At 35.5% G+C, this 20,945-nt stretch overlaps 1 protein-coding gene across 5 annotated transcripts in view; it reads right to left on the reverse strand.

Annotated features, from left to right (window-relative positions):
* Positions 1-20,945, reverse strand: part of CCDC7 (coiled-coil domain containing 7) — a 276,653-nt gene that overhangs the window by 76,453 nt on the left and 179,255 nt on the right. For all 5 annotated transcript variants that reach the window (XM_027121767.1, XM_027121770.1, XM_027121768.1 and 2 more), the window contains 4 exons: positions 16,139-16,249; positions 11,626-11,757; positions 7,942-8,043; positions 265-381 (listed from right to left, as the gene is read on the reverse strand). In XM_027121767.1, coding sequence (XP_026977568.1) covers positions 265-381; positions 7,942-8,043; positions 11,626-11,757; positions 16,139-16,249 — 462 coding nt within the window. The remainder of the gene's footprint in view (positions 1-264; positions 382-7,941; positions 8,044-11,625; positions 11,758-16,138; positions 16,250-20,945) is intronic.

Genomic DNA, 20,945 nt, shown 5'->3' on the forward strand with positions numbered 1-20,945 from the left:
TCTTGCTCAATAAATTTAAGAAATACAGTATAATAATGAGAATATTAAAGACTACAAGAAGGAATGGGGGGTGCTAATATCATTACAGCATTTATTAGTTCTGCAGAATTCCAATTTTTGTTAAATTGTATTCTAAAATATCTAACCTAAGGAAAAAATTCAACTATAAAACATAAACTAATTGATGCACATTTAAAATATATTTTTAAATTGTCAAATATTTTATGATGACTTTTAAAATATGTTTATCAATATCATTCATACCTCTCAATTTTTGAGACTCATAAACTCCACTTGTTTGAATTTTATCCTTGTATCCTTTAGCTAGTACTAGATCTTCAAGTATAAAATTCTCATCTGAGAGTTCATTCGCATCTTGATCTACCAAGATGAAGAAAACTTTCCGTAAACTAAATACAGAAACACTACTGAAAACCACACACTGCGGCCTAATTCCAAGAAGATTATAATGTCTAGAGGTTAGGAAGATATTCTTACATCAAGTGAGAAGAGAAAAATGATTACTCAATAAATGTCAGAAGTTCACTTAATAGATTTCAATATCTACTCTAGATAAAACTCTGTGAAAAATTAGAACTATAGATTTACTCCTAGTCATTACTCTCTTAATATAGAATATATTTCTGTCTCAATCCAACAGATAACACCTTGATTTATGGTGAAGCACCAAAAAATATTCTTATTAAAATTATAAACAAAACCAGAATGTGAATCATTATCATTTTAACAATTACCTAGTTCTGGTAAAGTTGGTATGATAAATATATGGAGCAGAAATTATGATGAAACTATAGAAGAAAATGTAGGGAAGAAGCTCCTTGACACTGGTGTTGGGAATGATTTTTTTTTTTTTTAATATATAACACCAAAAGCGCAAACAACAAAAGAAAAACTCAACAAATGGGACTACATCAAAGTTAAAACCTTCTGCACAGTAAAAGAAACAATTAATATAGTGAAAAGGCAATCTTTGGAATGGGAGAAAATTTTGGAAACCATGTATCAGATAAAGGGTTAATATCTAAAATATATAAAGAATTCATACAGCCTAATAACAAAAAACCAAACAATCCAACTGAAAAATTGGCAGAGAACTAACAAGTTATTTTTCTAAAAAAGACAACTGGACTTCCCTGGTGAGGCAGTGGTTAAGAATCTGCGTGCCAATGCAGGGGACACAGGTTCGATCCCTGGTCCAGGAAGATCCCACATGCCCTGGAGCAACTAAGCCCATGGGCCACAACTACTGAGCCTGCACTCTAGAATCCACGAGCCACAACTATTGAGCCCACATGCCACAACTACTTAAGCCCGTGCACCTACAGCCCATGCTCTGCAACAGAAGCCACTGCAATGAGAAGCCCGTGCACTGCAACGAAGAGTAGCCCCTACTCGCTGAAACTAGAGAAAGCCTGTGTGCAGCAATGAAGACCCAATGCAACCAAAAATAAAATAAATTGAAATAAATAAATTAATTTAAATAAATAAATAAATAAGACAACCAAATGGCCAACAAATATGTGAAAAGATGATCAACAATATTAATTATCAGAGAAATGCAAATCAAAGCTACAATGAGATATCATCTCACACATGTTGGGATGGCTATCATCAAGAGAACAAGAGATACAAGTGCTGGCAAAAATATAATGAAAAGGAAATCTCTGTACACTGCTAGTGGGAATGTAAATTGGTCTACCCACCATGGAAAACAATATGGAGGTTCCTCAAAAAATTAAAAATAGATCTACCATCTGATTCATCAATTCCGCTTCTAAGTACATACCCAAAGCAAATAAATACAGGATTTTGAGAAGATATATGTACTTATATTTTTATTGCAGCATTATTCACAACAGGAAGATATGGACACATCCTAAGAGTCCATCAGTGGATGTGGATAAAGAAGATGTGGTGTATATATATATATACAATGGAGTATTATTCAGCCATGTGAAAGGAGGACACCCTGCCATTTGAGACAACATGGATGAATCATGAGTACATTATGCTAAGAGAAATAAGTCATACAGAGAAAGGAAAATACAGTATGACATCATTTACATGTGGAATCTAAAAAAGCAAAACTTGTAAAAACAGAGAAAGAAATTGTGGTTAACCACAGGACACGGGGTGGGGTGACAGAATCAATGTTGTTTAAGAGTATACAAACGTGAGTAGTAAATAGAGATCTAATGCAAAGTATAACGAATATAGACAATATTGTACTAAAATCATCAAACTTGCTAATAGGCTAGAACTTAATTATTCCAACCAATAAAATGAAAGAATAATTATGTAATGTGATACAGGTGCTAATTATCACTACAATGGCAATCATATAACAATATATAAATGTATCAAATTAACATGTTTTACACCTTAAATTTACACGTTTTATGTCAAATGTACAATAAATGAAAAACAAAAAAATGTGTACATGAAAGGCCGCTAAATCATAAATAATAGAGTTTAAATCATACAGGATGTTGAAATGTTAAAATAATAGTAGTGAGAGGACTTCTATTTCTTGTATGACATGTAAAGTGCTTGGAAGTCACTACTTCCACTCTCACAATAAGAAAAAAGCCTAGCAAACTTTTTAAATTAAACATTTTTTTTCTTATCAAAGTCAAGGCAAAATGCTGCCCCCCAAATTGGAGAGAGAGGTGGATAAAAGAAGCATAGTTTATTGGCAGCTGAACTCCAGGAGCAGAAGCCCACTACTGAAGTCAGGACTAGTAGGAACACTTAAACTGTGATTGATGAATTGCTGAAAGTTCAGTATATACTAGCTTGAATCTTACTGGTACCCCCATGTTACTATGAGTTTCATGTCTAGGAAACCCAACCAGGTTCTCAGGATGAAGATCAGAGGAAAATTGCCACATGCTTCCAACAGGGAGAGGGGAAAGTAACTGTTTTTAATCATGCCCAGAGCTTTCTGTTCTCCTTAACAAAAGACTGCCCTCAAGGGAATCTATTTTACCAGAGCTTAACCAAAACACCGTTTACCAGAACCTAACAGACCTTAGGGAAGGGAAATGTTCAACATGGGGGTGAGCAGATATAAAATTTCAGCCCCTTCTAGCCTTCCTGTCTTACCAAACAAGTAGGAGAGACATGAGAAACACTTGTGAAGGTGGAAACCTAGCGACACAGGCTTACTAAAAGACTGAGACCTAATCAGAGGATTACAGAATGCTTCCCCTTCCCTGACACCTTACCACCACATTAATAAGCCTCCTATATAATTGCAAGTTACAGCTAAAAGGACAGCAAGCCTCAGACCCTACTTAAGGAATCTAAAGGGAAACCCAAAGATATCATGGGAGACAAAAAAAGGGATAATACAGGAACTTTTAGCATCTGATACCTACAACTACAGTAAACAAAAAATACAGCCTAATACCTAACCAGATAAACATGAAGCCTCACACTAAAGGCCTATATAAGCCTCAGTTCCTTTTACACAATACATCATGTCTGGATTTCAACAACAAAAACAACAAAAATGCAAGACACGCTAAAAGTAAAAACCTAGTCTAAAGAGTATGAGCACCAGACTCACACGACAGAGATCTTAGATTTATCATACTGTGTATGTGAAGTAATTATGGCTAATGTGCTAACAGCTCTCATGGAAAAAGAGACAGTATGCAAGAACATGCAAGAGTTATTTAAGCAGAAATCTGGAATCTCTAAGAAAAAATCAAAAGGAAATGTTAGAAATCAAAAACACTGCAACAAAAATGTAGAATTTCTTTGATGTGCTCATCAGTATATTGCATACAGTCAAGGAAAGACTCAGTGAGCTTGAAGATATGACATTAGGAACTTCCCGAATTGAAAAGAGAAAATAAATGGAAAAAAAGGAACAAAATATCAGAGATCTTTTGGACAATAATAAGAGGTGTAATATACACATAATGAGGACATCAGAAGGAGAACAATGAAACAGAATAAATATTTAAATAATGGCTGAGAGTTTTCCAAAAATAATAACAGACATCAAATCAATGATCATAGGAACTCACAGAACACCAAAAAGGATAAATACCAAAAAAAAGCTACACCTATTCGTATCATATTCAAATTGCAGAAAATCAAAGACAAAGAGAAAATCTTGAAAGACTCCAGAGAAAAACAAAAACAAAACACAAATATACTTTATCTATAGAGGGACAAGGATAAAAATATCTTATACTTTTCATCAAACTAAGCTAGCAAGAAGAGAATGGAGAGAAATATTTAAAGTGTTGAAAGAAAAAAATAAACCAACCTAGAATTTTGTATCCAGAAAAACCATCCTTCAAAACTGAAAGAGATATAATGATTTCCTCAGATTAAAAAAAAAAAAAAATTTGTTGCCAGTAGGCCTGCAGTGAAAGAAAATGTTAAAAGAAGTTCTTCAGAGAGAAGGAATAGGATACAGATCAGAAACCTAGATCTATATAAAGAGAATGGCATTAGAGAAGAAATAAATGAAGGTAAAATAAACTTTTCTTACTTAGTTGATATAACAGATAACAGTTTATTCATAATAATAATAGAAACAATGTATTCAGTGATTATAGCTTATAGGTAAATGAAATGAATGACAACAATTCTATAAGTGACAGGAGGAAGGAATTGGGATTACACTGTTATCAGATACCTGCACTACCCATGAAGTGGCATAGTGTTATTTGAAAGTACGCTTAGATTAGTGGTAAATGTATACTGCAAATTTTAAGACAATCACTAAAAATTTTTTTAAAGAAATATAATTGATATGCTAAGAAAGAAAAGAATATGGAATCATATTAAACATGTAGTTAAAGCCAGAGAAGGTAGGAAAAGAGTGGAAGGTGAAAAATAAAGTACTAGGGCACTGAAGAGAAAATAGTTACAAATATGATTAATATTAAATGAAATACCAATAATCACTTTAAATGTGAATGGTCTATTAATTAAAAGACAGAGACTGTCAGAGTGATTAAATAAACTGACCCAACTATAAGCTGTCAACAAGAAACTCATTTTAAATATAAAGATAAAGTAGACTGAAAATAAAGGGATGGAGAAAAGTGTATCATGCTAATACTAATCAAAGTAAAGCCAGAGAAGCTATATTAATCTGAGACAAAGCAGACTTCAGAGCAAGGAAATTACCAGGGGTAAAGAGAGCACTACATAATAATAAAGGGGTCAATAGCTAAGAAAACATAACAGTCTTTAATGAGTATGCACCTAACAACAGAGCAACAAAATATCAACACATGAGGCAAAAACAGAACTGCAAGGAGAAACAGACAAATCTACTTTTATACTTGCAGCTTGCAATACCATCTTATCAGTAACAGACAGATACAACAGGCTGAAAATCCATACCTTAACAAATTTAAAAGAATAGAAATCTTATGAAGTATACTCTCAGATCACAATAGATTTAAACTATATTAATCTAATGCCAAAACTAGGCAAAGAAATATCTCTCACAAATAAGATGCAAAAATCCTCCACAAAATATTAACAAATTGAGTGAAACAATGTATAAAAATAGTTATATATGATGACCAAGGAGGATTTATTCCAGGTATGCAATTCTGACTCAATATTTGGAAATCAATTAACGTAACTCAACAGACTAAAGAAAAAAATCATTTGATCAATCAGAAATGCAGAAAAATTATTCAAAAAAATCCAAAATCCATTCATGATACAACTGTCAGCAAACCAAGAATAGTGCGAACTTCCTCAATTTGATAAAGGACACCTACAAAGAAACCAACAGATAACATCACACTTAATGGTAAGAAACTAAATGCTGTCATCCTCAGATTAGGAATACATCAAGGATGTTTCTTTTCACCACTCCTATCCAACATCATACTGGAACTCACAGCTAATGTAATAAGTCAAGAAAAAGAAAGAAAAAGTATATAAATTGAGAAAAATAAACAAAACTATTCTTGTTGAACAACAACAGCAACAAAACTCCTGGAATTATAAGCTGGCTATAGCAAGGTTTCCAGATACAGGTTAATATACAAAAGTCAATTGATTTCCTGTATGTCAGCAGTGAACAAGTGAAATTTGAAATTGAACACAATACCATTTATATTAGCACCAAAAATGAAATACTTAAGTATAACTCTTCAGACACAAGCGTCATCAAAGATTTAATGTAGAGATTTTCCATGTTCATGGATAGGAAGGCTCAATATTGTTAAGCTGTTAGCTTTTCCCAACTTGATTCAATGCAATCCCAAGCAAAATTCCAATAAGCTATTTTGTGGATATTGACAAACTGGTTCTAAAGTTTATATAGAAAAGCAAAATACCTACATTAGCCAATACAATATTGAAGAAAAACAAGGTCAGAGAACTGATGCTACCCAACTTCAAGGCTTCCTACAGAAATCAAGACAATTGGTGAAAGAATAGATAAGTCAGTCAATTGTAACAGAACAAAGAGATACAGACCTATAAAAATACAGTCAATGATCTCTGTCAAAAAAGCAAAAGCTATTCAATGGAGAAACGACAGTCTTTTCAACAAATAGTACTTATACAACTGGACAGCCAAATGCAAAAAAAAAGTGAATCTAGACCTGACACCTTACCAAGAATTAACACAGAATGGCTCATAGACCTAAATGTAAAATGCAAACCTATAATTCTCCTAGATGGTAACACAGATGAACATCTAGGTGATCTTACGTTTGGTGTTGATTTTTCAGATAGAACACCAGAAGCACAATCCAAAAAAAAAATTGATAAGCTGGGTTTCATTAAGAAAAATACACACACAACTTCTGCTCTGTGAAAGACACTGTTAAGAGAGTGATAATACAAGCCACAGGCTGGGAGAAAATATTTACAGAACAGATATTTAAGATCTGTTATCCAAAACATGCAAAGAACTCTTAAACCTTGACAATTAGAAAACAAATAACACAATTACAACGTGGGCAAAGATGTGAACAAATAACCTACCAAAGAAGTCATTTAGATGGCAAATAAGCATATGAAAAGATGTTCAGCATATACATCATTAAGCAATTGTAAATTAAAACAACAGTGAGATATCACTACATACCAATAGCTAAAATTCAAACACTGAAAACAACAAATGATGTCAGGAATGTGGAGCAATGGGAAACCTGATTCGTAGCTGGTAGGAATGCGAAACACTACAGCCACTTTGAGGACGGTTTGGCAGTTTCTTACAAAGTTAAATTATAGTTTTACCATATGATCCAGCAATTGTGCTCTTAGGTACTTATCTAACAGTGTTGAAAATTTATGTTCCCACAAAAGTTATGCAGTAACCAACAGGTACTAAGTTGTTTGTACACAACTAATTAATAAAGAAACTGTTGGGCTTCTGTTGTGGTTTAGGATCATTATGAAAAAATTACTGAGACCATGCAAAACACCACAAACTTCTGTCTGAATTGTTTACAGAAGACTGTGTAAATACTTATCATAAGAAAGCAAACATGGCTATATTATTATCAAACAAAATAAACATTAGGCAAAAGAAATGTATTTTTAGAGATAAACAGTGTACTTTTACAGAGATAAACAGTGTACTTTTATAGCTCATGTTTACCAGGAAGATATAACAAGTATAAATTTGTACACATTTAATAACATCATTTCCAAATATATAAACCAATCTGGCTAAACTACCCGTAAACACAAAGAAGTCCGTAATCACAGTGGGAAAATTTAACATACATCTCTTAGTAACACAGAATAAACGAAACTTCAATGGAATTGAAAAAGAATTGACTAACACAGTAAATATATTTGATCTAATAGATTTATACAAAAGATATGAGTAAACATTCATAAACCTAAGAGAGAGGGTTTTTTTTCACTTACTTTAATTAAAAATAAATCAATAATATTGAAATTTATCATACTTACTATTTAGTGCTTTCATTGTGACAGCTCTAAGTTTCTTAGTTTGAGATTGGCTTTTTGACAATTCAACTTCATCCTCGGGTAATACGTCTTCTGCTTTCTGAGCTACGAGAAAGATGCTTTTAATCCATTAAATAGAGAACTGGATTTATTGAAAATCCTCTGTAATTCAAACACATGTCAATTATCCAGGAATATTTCTTCTCATGGCTTGAAACAATAAAGTCAAATACCACATTATTGAGAGTGAATTACAGAGTGAGTATGAGAAGTGTAGAGACAATGGGAGTACTGTTCAAAAAGAATAGTTTTATAAGGTATCACATTTTAGGATTAAGTGCAATATTTTCATAACAGATATATGAGTGAGAAAAAAAAGAAATGATAAATAATACATTCAAAATAAATTTAGAAGATTCAAAAGCAGATCAGGTAAGAAAGACAGAAAATACAGGCAATGGTATACTTACCTCCAAAATATCCATGCTTCCAGTAAATACAAATGTATTCAATGCTCCATTTAAAGCACAAAGAGTGTTACATTGGATTAAAAAATAACCAATTATATACAGCTAAGTCATAATAATAGAAAAAGGTTAAAAATAAAGTGACGAAAAAATTATTCTATGCAAGTAGTTACATAAAGAAAGATACCACGCCAACATCAGACAAAACAGACTAAAGGCACAAAAAAATTACTACAAAATGTCCATCATAAAGACAGAAATTTCAGTTCACTAAGAATAGATAACAATTTAAAATGTGTATATTTATTATATATATATATCTGTATGTAATATATAATCTATATGTAATACAGATTATGTGTCTGTATATTTTTATTTATAATAAAGCTTTAGAAACATAATTAACTTCACCTAATGGAGAATACATACACAAACACGTTGTATATGCTATGTATATGTGTACCTATATGTATATATGATACACTATATAGCATGTATTTCTATGGTCAATTGAATAAATATTAAACAACCAGAGAAATTTAATTAAAAATCATTATATGATATTCTTACTACAAATCCTCACTTTTCTGGCAGTTCCAAGTGTCTTAATTTGAGATGAGTTTTATAAGGTTTAAACTTTTTCTTTACATGAAAGATTTCATCTGACATCCATTTTCTCAGCTACAAGTATAGAGGCTCTTAATCCAATAAAAAGTAAAACAGCTGCATTGTAAAACCTCTGGATTATTAATGTATACCAAGAACAACTTAGTTTCCATTCAGCTTTACAACAACTTAAGCAAATACACACAATTTAAACAAATGATCAAACCGTCCTCCCCTTGCCCACCCCACCTCCAATCTTCTGGTGCATTTTCAAAATGGACTATGAAATTAAGCATAAAAATCATCAGAGTGCTCTCCTCAAAGTATGTGGAAGACTCTTGTTACTGAATACATACACCTAGAAAGTTGTAATTAGGGACTTCCCTGGTGGTGCAGTGGTTAAGAATCCGCCTGCCAATGCAGGGGTCATGAGTTCGACTCCTGGTCTGGGAAGATCCCACATGCTGCAGAGCAGCTAAGCCCGTGCACCACAACTACTGAGCCTGTGCTCTAGAGCCTGCGAGCCACAACTACTGAGCCCACGTGCCACAACTACTGAAGCCTGCGCACCTAGAGCCCGTGTTCCACAACAAGAGAAGCCACCGCAATGAGAAGCCTGTGCACTGCAACAAAGAGTAGCCCCTGCTCACCGCAACTGGAGAAAGCCTGTGTGCAGCAACAAAGACCCAACGCAGCCAAAAATAAATAAATAAAACAAATAAATTTATTTTAAAAAAAAGAAAGTTGTAATTAGATTTTACTGTACTAAGGGTATTAATATTTTTAAAATATTAAAACATTTTTAACAACGTATATGATTGATTTAAAAGTTAAACTAACTAGAAAGTAATAATTCAAAAATAAGGAAAGAAAATAGAAAGAAACCTGGATCAGGTAGGAGAAATAGAAAGCACCCAAAAAAGGAAATATTTAAATCTAAATATATTAGTAAGTACAGTAATTATAAGTGGCTTACATGTTGTAGTGAGAGACAAAGACAGTCACACTGGATTTATAAGCAATTTAACTATAATTTATTTATGAGAGGTCACTGAATTACAAGAACATAGAAAATTGTAAAGTAAGGAAGTGAAAAAAGATATGCCTGAAAATACTAACCAAAATAAATCTGCAGGAGTTATGTCAATGTCATACAAAATAGGATTTTAGTCAAACGACCTTACTGGAGACAGGCTAAGATGGTACCTTTTATAAAAAGAAAATGTTGAGTCCATAAGGACTATCAAATATTTTTTTTTGTATGCACCTAACAACATAGACAGTATAAGGAAAAAGGACAATACTACAAGAAGAAATAGATAAATCCACAATCATAGTGGGAGAATACATTCACTCCATAATCGACAGACAAACAAAATGCAAGAAAATCAAGAAATAGGAATTTAAATAACACAGTAAAAATTTGACTTAGATGTCTGTAAGCTCACACATTCATGAATATAATTCTGCTTAAAACAATTAAAATGTAAAATAATTTTATAATACTCATAATTCAGTATTTACAAGTTGAGTCTTTTCTTTCTAGCAGTTCCAAATGTCAGGCAAAAGACTTTCATCTGGTACCTCTTCCATTTTCTGAGCTTCAGGAAGAAAGGCTCATAAAAGCACTAAATAGAGAACCAGATCTGTGGTGGAACCTCTATATTTACAATATATGTTAGTTACCCAACAATATCTTATCTCATCTTTTAATGATATATACAAATCACTATTTGAAGTGTAAACATCATGTGAACACAACACTTTTCACACATGTATATATAAGCAGTCGTTACTTTTTAGATATACAGAAGCATTAAATGTATTTAATTTAGAAATATTGTTATTATAAACATTATTATACTTAGGTTTTAAATTATTATTTTGTTTTACAGTATGCATATTTTTGAATAAAGTTTAAATTTTTGGTATTAAATATGGCTAATGAAAAATATATATAATGATAAAAAATAGAGTGAAAGAGTGAAAGAAACATCAGATACAAAAAATGGTGGAATACAAAATGGTGGAATTACACTTAAAAATATCAATAATTGGTTTATATATGATTATGAGAGGTAATTAAAAGATCAGGCTGAATTCTAAAATATAGACAATTATAAGTTTCTTACAAAAGATAGAGCAAAATCATAAAGACACAGGAAAATTAAAGTAACACGATAAAAAAAAATGTATCACACAAATACCAACCAGAAGAAAATTTATGGAGCTACCCTGATAGCAGATAAGGTAGTTTTAAAGGAAAATAAACAAATAAAAACTATAAAAATGATGAAGTGGGTCTCTTCATTAGGACAAAATGTTCTGTCCCCCAAGAATGTTATCAATTTAAAATTTATATGCACATAAATAATAGAGTATCATAAGATATAAACCAAAGCTTGCCATGACTAAATAGAAAAATCCACAAAGTGTAAGATTTAACATATCTAATTCAGTGATTATAAAAGAAACAGATAAATCATCAATAAAGATCTAAAGTATGATGGGAATAATTACTAAAGAAGCAAATGGTTGAAGATATATTCATGAACAAAAAAGTGTTTTGAATTTAATTAAAAACAATTTATAAGATTTATGTTTAATTACTTACTATCAAGATTCTCCTGTCTGATAGCTCTAAGGTTCTTAGTTTGAGATTGGTTTCTTGAAAAAAAACCTTTCTTCTCAGGAGGTAGATTTTCAAGTGTTATCGTATCGTTTTTCTCGTTTTGAAGAGGAAATGCTAAGTAGAAAATGATACATGTATAATGGAACTTCTGGATATGCCAAATAATCAAATTTTCTTTCCATAAAGGTGAATTGAGAAAAATCATGTGAATAGTTTTCATGACTGTGTGTGGAAGTAGTCAGTCTTGTTACTTAGTAATTATTGACTGCACAAATACCAACCAAAAGGTATCATTACTTTTGCTTTTGTTCTCTAATTATCTTAGGGTATTCACACTTTAGGTCATTTAGTTTTACTTCTATGAAATATATGCTCAAATACATATTCATGAACCAAAGGAAAAAAAATCTTCTGATGAGTTTAATTTAAAATGATTTAAAGTTTCCTTTTATTATACTTACTATTGCGTCTCTCCTCTCTGGAAGTTATTTGTTTCTTTACTTGCAATTGGGGTTTTGAAACTGAAACTTGTTTCACAAGCACAGGATTTTTATCTGGTACTCCATAATAACCCATATAAAGAGGTGCATTTAGTCCACTAAATGTGCAATCTCTAGATTTCAAATTTATAACAAGTGTACAGTAGCATTTTGTCTCATTTTTATAAAGTCATAAGTCAATAATTATAATGCTAGATCTGTCATAAAACTGGATGATGCTGAAGCTGTCTCATTATTTCATAAATATTCCTAAGCAACAAATACATTTCATATTGGTCTTCAGGTTTCATGGGTTATTTATGCTTTAGTTTAATACATAATAATAGACCAAGCAATGAAAATGCCTATGCAGAAGATCATTCATTAATTGCAAAACACTTACAACCATCTACATGTTCAAGCACAGGACACTGATTGAATAAACTGATATATATACCACAACTATGGTATTGGTATAAGTACTGCTACAATGGTAGGTAATTAAATAGATAAGATAGTATATAAACATCTGTACGCAGAGTGAGATATTCCCCTCTGTACTAATACATCAGATGTTTGCTGGATGACGTTTCATGGGGAAATGAAAGACTAGTTGAAACACTGGTGGAACTCATGCCCTTTCATGTTTAGACTCATATTATTGCAGTAAGTGAATAAAGGCTTGTTATTTTCAGTTTGGTTCGTTGTCTTTATACACCACCTTCACAACTGGTAGCTCTCTCTCAGTGACAAATGGTGGCAAGCAGGGTGGCCCAATTAAGCACAATGCCTTTCTGGAAAAGTAAAAAGCATGAAGACCCCCCAGGGCATTTTGGGGAGATGCTTGAGAAGACTACAAGGCTTCTTGGGAAGTACCAGCTGGTCATTTGCAGGAGTCTGAGGGTCCTAAAATGCACTCTGCCAGCCACAGCAATGAGTCTCAGGAAGTGCTATGTCAAGAATGCCCTGGGGCACTGCTGGAGAGGGCTAGCAGATTGTTTATGCAAGCTTTTGGGGTTAGAGGGGTAACAGTGGTCCTTCTCTTTAGTCCCAGACTCCCTGCCAAAATGCCTGGTGGGTCAAATTAGGGATCCAACAGAGGGGCTCTGGGAAATCTAGGGAAGCAATTCCCTGGCTACTGCTATTGTCCTCTGATGATAGTACTAAGTACAAGCTAAGCTGCACCCAACCATTGCTGTCAGCTTTTTTTTTTTTTTTCCCAATACGTGGGCCTCTCACTGTTGTGGCCTCTCCCGTTGCAGAGCACAGGCTCCGGATGCGCAGGCTCAGCGGCCATGGCTCACGGGCCCAGCCGCTCCACGGCATGTGGGATCTTCCCAGACCGGGGCACGAACCTGTGTCCCCTGCATTTGCAGGCATACTCTCAACCACTGCGCCACCAGGGAAGCCCTGCTGTCAGCTTTAATGAGGTCCCAGACAACGATGGACAGCCTACAATATAGTAAGTTATTGAGACTCATGATTTAATTAAATATAGAACTCCTTGGGATTGCTTTGCCCAGTGATATAAAGAGATCTTAGAGACCTGGATTGTTCACTTGCATGATGAAGGAGGTAATCTTAAACTTCGTGAGGGACCATGATACTTTGGGTTGTGGTCACTCTAAAACCCCTTTTTAAGTCTGCCCTGACAGCAGAAAGTTTGCTCAAGGAGGAGGAAGAAAGAGGGAAGATGAGAGGCAAATACCAAGACGCTCTCCTTCCTCAGCTGGGAACTGTTCATGCTCTGACAGCTTTCCGCCTGAACCTATCACTAAAATCATGTTTGGACCACCAATGCAGAGTCTAGAGCAGCCCTTTTAATCATGCTACAATAATGAGTAAGAACAGTAGATAAGATTGTTAACCAGCTCACATTTCTAGGTTTATTTGTGCTACTCCTGCTGGTTATCGAACTAAATCAAACTTCTTCATCAGGTCAGGTGACAATGTTCTGCAACAAAATCCAGAACCTAACGGACATATTTTCAGGCACGGAGAAAACAGCTTCTGCCCAAATAGTAAAGACTGACTGACAAAGAGAGCAATATAAAACGGTAACCATGTGCTCTCCCCTGGATGATGCTTCTAGAGAAGCCCTCTGAGTCTGGTTATTCAAAGAGGAGGTTGATGACCAGATATTAGGCTATAAGGGCCACAAAAGGTAGCACCATTAGGGTCTGCATGTTAACAAGTGCTATGATTAATGAAAGTGTTATCCCCTCAGCTTCTCCCTGTGAATATGGAGATGAATAGGTGAGCCCTTCTAACTTGTACTGCGAACTCTCAACTTTCAACAACAAAGACTGGGTCCCAATATCCCCAGTAGGGACCAGAGGTTGTATCCCAGGGTCAGAGTTCAATGGGGAGGTAGGGAAGAACTATATTTCTGGGCCTTTTGGATACTAGCGCAGAGGCAACTGTGACGCACAAACCCCATCACCAGAATGAGGGGAAAACAAATAATGTCTCTGATTTTGGGTCTGAGGCCACTACCAGTTGGACCCTTACCTAGACCCACTGTGGATGGGTCTCTGTGGCCAACTCCAAACTCCAAATAAAACCTTTTTATGGCATTCACTACTGAATGTATTACCAATAGAGATGTATTGTCTAAGTGAACACCTGCTCACATTTGCCCACAAGCCCCGAAGAAAACTGCTCCAGTTAACACCATTTTAGTGCGGTACATGGAAGACCACAAACCTCCCTGACTAGCAGCCCCTAGTGCTGTTGTTTCTCAAAAATAGTAGCAACTGCCTAGAGTGAAAAAGAAAAAAGCAATGCCTTCATTGCTGAGTTTAAGAACAACAAAGTTCTTCATGAGACTAATTCTCCACTCAATAGCCCTATCTCACCTGTGCACATGGCCCTAGGAGCATGGAGTCTCAAGGGATTATCGGCAGCTCAACACTGTAGCAAAACTCTAAGCACTGGCAGTAGCTGACTTTGAAACTGTCACAGAGGCGACTGCCCACCAAGATAAAGAAACTTGGTGTACAACAAATGACATCACTGTCCACGTGGATAATCCAGGATCAGTTTAATTTGATGTGGAGTGGGGTGCAATATACGACTAATGTCCTTCCACAAGTCTACCCAAATTCCTACTATTTGTCATCAGATACAATAAGACCTAGAAGAAGTCTGGCTACTGGAAGGAACACTAGCCTTCCACAAAACCGAAGATGTCTTCCTGGTGGTCCCAGACAAGGTCATTACCCAATAAGGACTGGTCACTCTGCAGACTCACATGGGGCAACATGACTGAGCCATTAACACAAGGTACCAAGATCTATCATCCAAGTGAAATTCCTAGGCATGATCTGGAAAGGGTGACAACATCCTATTCCAGAGGAGATGATTGCCAATATTTGATCCTCTCAACTCCCCCAAATAAAAAAGAGATCCAGCAATTGGTCATACTTTTCTGGTACTGGCACTTTCCACGCAGGGAACTTGATGGTACCTATCTATGAGGTTACCAAGAAGACCTCGCCCTGTGTGGGGCCGGATTAACAGAATACACTGGTGCGGGTATGGGGAGTCTCTAGCAAGCCTCCCAGGCTGCCCTTCCCCTAAGCCTCTCTGATTCCTATTTGCTGTTTTAGTTACAGATCTCAAAAACTTCTCGGTTTGTCAATTGGCGCCTATGGCAGAATGGCCCTGATACTGGTCAGAAGTGCCCACTGGGCATAACTTCCCGGAACCTGTAATCTCCCAGAATCATCTAAAAGGTACACACACTTTGAGATACTATTGGACAGCTATTGGTCCTTGGTGGATACTGAGTGCACGTCCTATGGCTGTTAAATAATCTTATGACTAGAAATTCCAATCTGAAGGTATTAACACTTTTGATTTTGTTCTCTAGTTAACTTAGGGTATTCACAGTTTAGGTCATTTATTTTTACTTCTATAAAATATACACTTAAATACATATTCATGAACCAAAGAAAAAAGATCTTCTGATGAGTTTAAAATAATTTAGAGTTACCCATAATTATTATACTTACTATGACTCATCTCCTTTCTGTAAGGTATTTGTTTCTCTACTTGCATTTGGGGTTTTGACACTGAATCTTGATTTACAAGCGTAAGATTTTCACCCAGTACTCCAATATGACCTACATAAAGAGATCCATTTAGTCCACTAAATGGGAAAACAGATCCATTGTGAAATCTCTAGATTTCAAATTTATAACAAGTGTACAGTAGCATTTTCTCTCATTTTTAAAGTTATCAATGAACTGCCATAATGTTAGGTCTTACATGAAAATAAGAAAAGTTTTAATGGGTGCTACTGAAACTGTCTCGTTATTTCATAGATATCTTGAGGAATCAAATATATTTCATACTAATCTCTACTTTTGGGGTATGTATACATTACATAAATACACAATAGTAGATGAAACAATAAAAATACATATGTACAAGGTTATTCATTACAGTATTATTTGTAATTGCAAAATATTTTAAACCACCTAAATGTTCAAGAATAGGATATTGGTTGAATAAACCAAGGTGTAAATTATGGTATAGTATAAACTATGGTATATAATGTACTATTTTACATATTTATGTAAAAATTTTTAAAAGATTTTTATAAACTACATGGAGGAATTTCTAGGAGGTAATGTTAAGTGGAAAAAATTTTTTAAAGGTTATCTAGTATACTAACTTTTGGCTCAGAAAGCAGTAATCGGAAGAAATGAGAAATAGATACTAACTTTACAAGATGAAGCACAGAAAAGATAAGCAAAAAAATCATGTAGTTGGTTACCTGCCAGAAGACAGGGTGGGAGAAAGGACTGGGGAATGCATGGGAAGGACTGGGGAAGAAATGACGCTCTTAAGTATACCTTTGGTATAATATTTACTTCTGGAAGTAGGTCAATGTTCCATACATTCCAAAAATAAAACTAAATCAACAAGGATAAGAAAAAGAAATGAAAAAACATAATGAAATGAACCTACTGAAGGGTTAAAAAAATGATTCAAATTAGTCATAAATAGTGTTTGAAACATACCCTCAGACTTGGGCAAGAGTATGGGGTACAGACAGAAAGCAAATCACTAAATCTTCCTAGTAGGCTTTTTTTTTTAGTGGTATGTGCTAAGTAATTCTGTAACAAGGGTTGAAGCATTGTAGAGTTAAGCAAATACATAACTCTGCTGATGTTTTAAGAGTCAGGATTAACACCCTGGAAGAAAGGACACACACATATGAAACGGAGGAAGGCAAGAAGGAGACCTGAGGGACTAGAACTGAAGGTGTCTGGGAGTCCTCATGATTTCTAAAATATATGTGCACATAACATATGCATATATGTGTGCACGTGCACATGTATGTATGAATATATGTACATGTGTGTCAAAACTAAGGAGTGTGGATCCAAGTGAAAATCCTATGTGTCATCTTACCTGGCAGTTACCATGGGAGAAAGCTTCCTACCCACACTAGACCGACTGCACAGCCAGTATATTCATGGGTTCAGGCCCCTCCAGGCCAACCACAGTCTTACACAGCCCCAGTTAAGGGCTCAAATGATGCACTGTTCTGTTCAGGTGACTCTGCTTTGACAACCTCACTGGGGAGGCTTGAAGACGATTTTCTCCTATCTGACTCAGTTTTCGCTACTTTTCCATTCCTAGACCTTCCTGCATTCCCTACCTCCTGGGTCCATAAAATGGCAAGAGCCTTTAGTTTAGGGCTCCTTTGGCAATGAGACAATCCCCCAACCATTTCTGATAAAACATCTCTTACCTGGGGCCTTCAGTGGGGAAAAATGGAATAATAAAGCTGGGACCTTTCCTGTTTAGACTCATACTTATGCTATCACAGTAATCGAATAAAGGTTTAATTGTTATTTTCAGTTTGGCTTGTTATAATTGACCAACTCAACAACTGGCAGTGCTTTCTCTGACAAATTGGTGCAGTGAGCAGGATGGATAGTACAGGCACACCTTGGAGATGTCACGGGTTCAGTTCCAGACCCCCGCAACAAAGTGAATATTTCAGTAAAGCGAGTCATATGAATTTTTTGGTTTCCCAGTGCACATATAAAAGCTATGTTTACACGATACAGTAGTCTATTAATTGTGCAATAGCATTATGTCTATAAAAATCAATGTACGTATCTTATTTTAAAAATACTTTATTGCTACAAAATGCTAGCCATCATCTGAGCCTTCAGCTAGTCCTAATCTTTTTGCCACTGAAGGGTCTTGCCTCGATGTTGATGGCTGCTGGCTGATCAGGGTGGTGGTTGCTGAAGGCTGGGGTGGCTGTGGCAATTTCTTAAAATAAGACCACAGTGAAGTTTGGCTCATTGGTTGACTCTTCTTTTCATGAATGATTTCTCTGTAGCATGCAATGCTGTTTCACAGCATGCAGAACTTCTTTCAAAATGAGAGTCAATCCTCTCAAAACTTGCTGCTGCTTTATCAACTAAGTGCATATAATATTCTAAATCCCTTGTTGTCATTCCAGCAATCTTCACATCATCTTCACCAGGAGTAGATTCCATCTCAAGAAACCACTTTCTTTGCTCAACCATAAGAAGCAACTCTTCATTCATTAAAATCTTCTCATGAGATTTTAGCAATTCAGTTGCATCTTCAGTCTCTACTTCTAATTCTAGTTTTCTTGCTATTTCCACCACATCTGTAGTTGCTTCCTCCACTGAAGTCTTGAATTCTTCAAAGTCATCCATGAGGGCTGGAATCAACTCCTTCCAAACTTCCCTTAATGTTGACATTTTGACCTCTTCCCAAGAATCATGAATGTTCTTAATGGCATCTAGAGTGGTGAATCCTTTCCAGAAGGTTTTCAATTTACTTTGCCCAGATCCATCAGAGGAATCATTATCTATGGCAGCTATAGCTTTACAAAATGTATTTCTTAAATAATAAGACTTGAAAATTGAAATTACTCCTTCATCCATGGGCTGCAGGATGGATGTTGTGTTAGCAGGCATGAAAACATTAATCCTGTTGTACAGCTCCAGAAGAGTTCTTGGGTGACCAGGTGCATTATCAGTGAGCAGTAATATTTTGAAATTTTCTGAGCAGTAGGTCTCAACAGTGGGCTTAAAATATGTAGTAAACCATTTTGCAAACACATGTGCTATTATCTGGACTTTGTTGTCCATTTACAGATCACAGGCAGAGTAGATTTAGCATAATTCTTAAGGGCCTTAGGATTTTCAGAATGATAAATGAGCATTGGCTTCAACTTCAAGTTACCAGCTGCATTAGCCCCTAACAAGAGTCAGCCTGTACTTTGAAGTTTTGAAGCCAGGCATTGACTTCTCTCTAACTCTGAAAGTCCTAGATGGCATCTTCTTCCAATAGGGGGCTGTTTCATCTACATTGAAAATCTGATGTTTAGTGTAGCCACCTTCATTAATTATCTTAGCTAGGTCTCCTGGGTAACTTGCTGCAGCTTCTACGTAAGCACTTGCTGATTCCCCTTGCACTTTTGTGTTATGGAGATGGCTTCTTTCCTTAAACATCATGAGACAACTTCTGCTAGCTTCAAACTTTTCTTCTGCAGCTTCCTCACCTCTCTTGGCCTTCATAGAATTGAAGAGAGTTAGGGCCTTGCTCTGGATTAGGCTTTCGCTTAAGCAAATGTTGTGGCTGGTTTCACATCTTCTGTCCAGACCACTGAAATTTTATCCGTATCAGCAATAGGCCTGTCTCGCTTTCCTATTATTTGTGTGTTCACTAGAGTAGCACTTTTAGTTTCCTTCAAGAACTTTTCCTTTGCATTCACAACTTGGCTATAGTTTGGAGCAAGAGGACTAGCTTTTGGCCTTTCTCGGCTTTCGACATGCCCTCCTCACTTAGCTTAATCATTTCTAGCTTTTGATTTAAACTAACGTGCAACTCCTCCTTTCAGTTGAACATACAGAGGCCATTGTAGGGTTATTAATTGGCCTAATTTCAATATTGTTCTGTCTGAGGAAACAGGGAGGCTAGAGGAGAGGAAGAGAGCCGGTAGAGCAGTCAGAACACACATAACATTTATCAATTAAGTTTACCATCTATATGCGTGTGGTTTGTGGTGTCCCAAAACAACTACAATAATAACATCAAAGCTCACTGATCACAGATCACCATAACAAATATAATAATAATGAAAAAAGTTTGAATATTGTAAGAATTACCAAAATGTGACACAGAGACATGAGGTGAGCAAATGCTTTTGGAAAAATGGCACCGATAGACTTGCTTGATGCAAGGTTGCCACAATCCTTCAATTTGTAAAAAATGCAGTATCTGCAAAATGCAATAAAATGAGGTATGCCTGTAAAGCACAGTGCCTTTCTAGGAAAGCAAAACTCTGAAGATCCCATGGGGCACTTTTGAGAGGTGATACAGAGGTCCATCAGACACTCTCAAGTGATACTAATGGATCACATGCAAGAGCCTGAGAGTTCCATGGGTGCTTCATCAGCCATGCTCATGTGTCTCAAAAAGGACTAGTGGACCCTGGGGTTTCTTTGGGGAGTGCTAGTGACTTTTTACATAAGCTTTTCAGGTATAAGGGGGAACAGCGGTCCTTCCCTTTAGTTTCCACCCCCTTGCCCAAACTTGACTCAACTCCATGAGTCAAATTACAGATCCAAAAGAGACACTCATAGGAAAGCTAGGGAAGCAATTCTCTAGCTACTGATGGGAACAAAATTCCTTCCTCTAGTGATGGGAACAAAATTTGTCAGAGACCCTGAATTGCATCCCAATACTACTGTTAACTGTAAGCACGTCCCTGGCACCAAAAAACAGCCTAAAACAAAGTGAATTTTTGTTGGGACT

This window comes from Aethalodelphis obliquidens, unplaced genomic scaffold (genome assembly GCF_003676395.1).
Source record: "Aethalodelphis obliquidens isolate GAN/ISIS:26980383/991018 unplaced genomic scaffold, ASM367639v1 scaffold23, whole genome shotgun sequence".
Classification (NCBI taxonomy): Eukaryota; Metazoa; Chordata; class Mammalia; order Artiodactyla; family Delphinidae; genus Aethalodelphis; species Aethalodelphis obliquidens.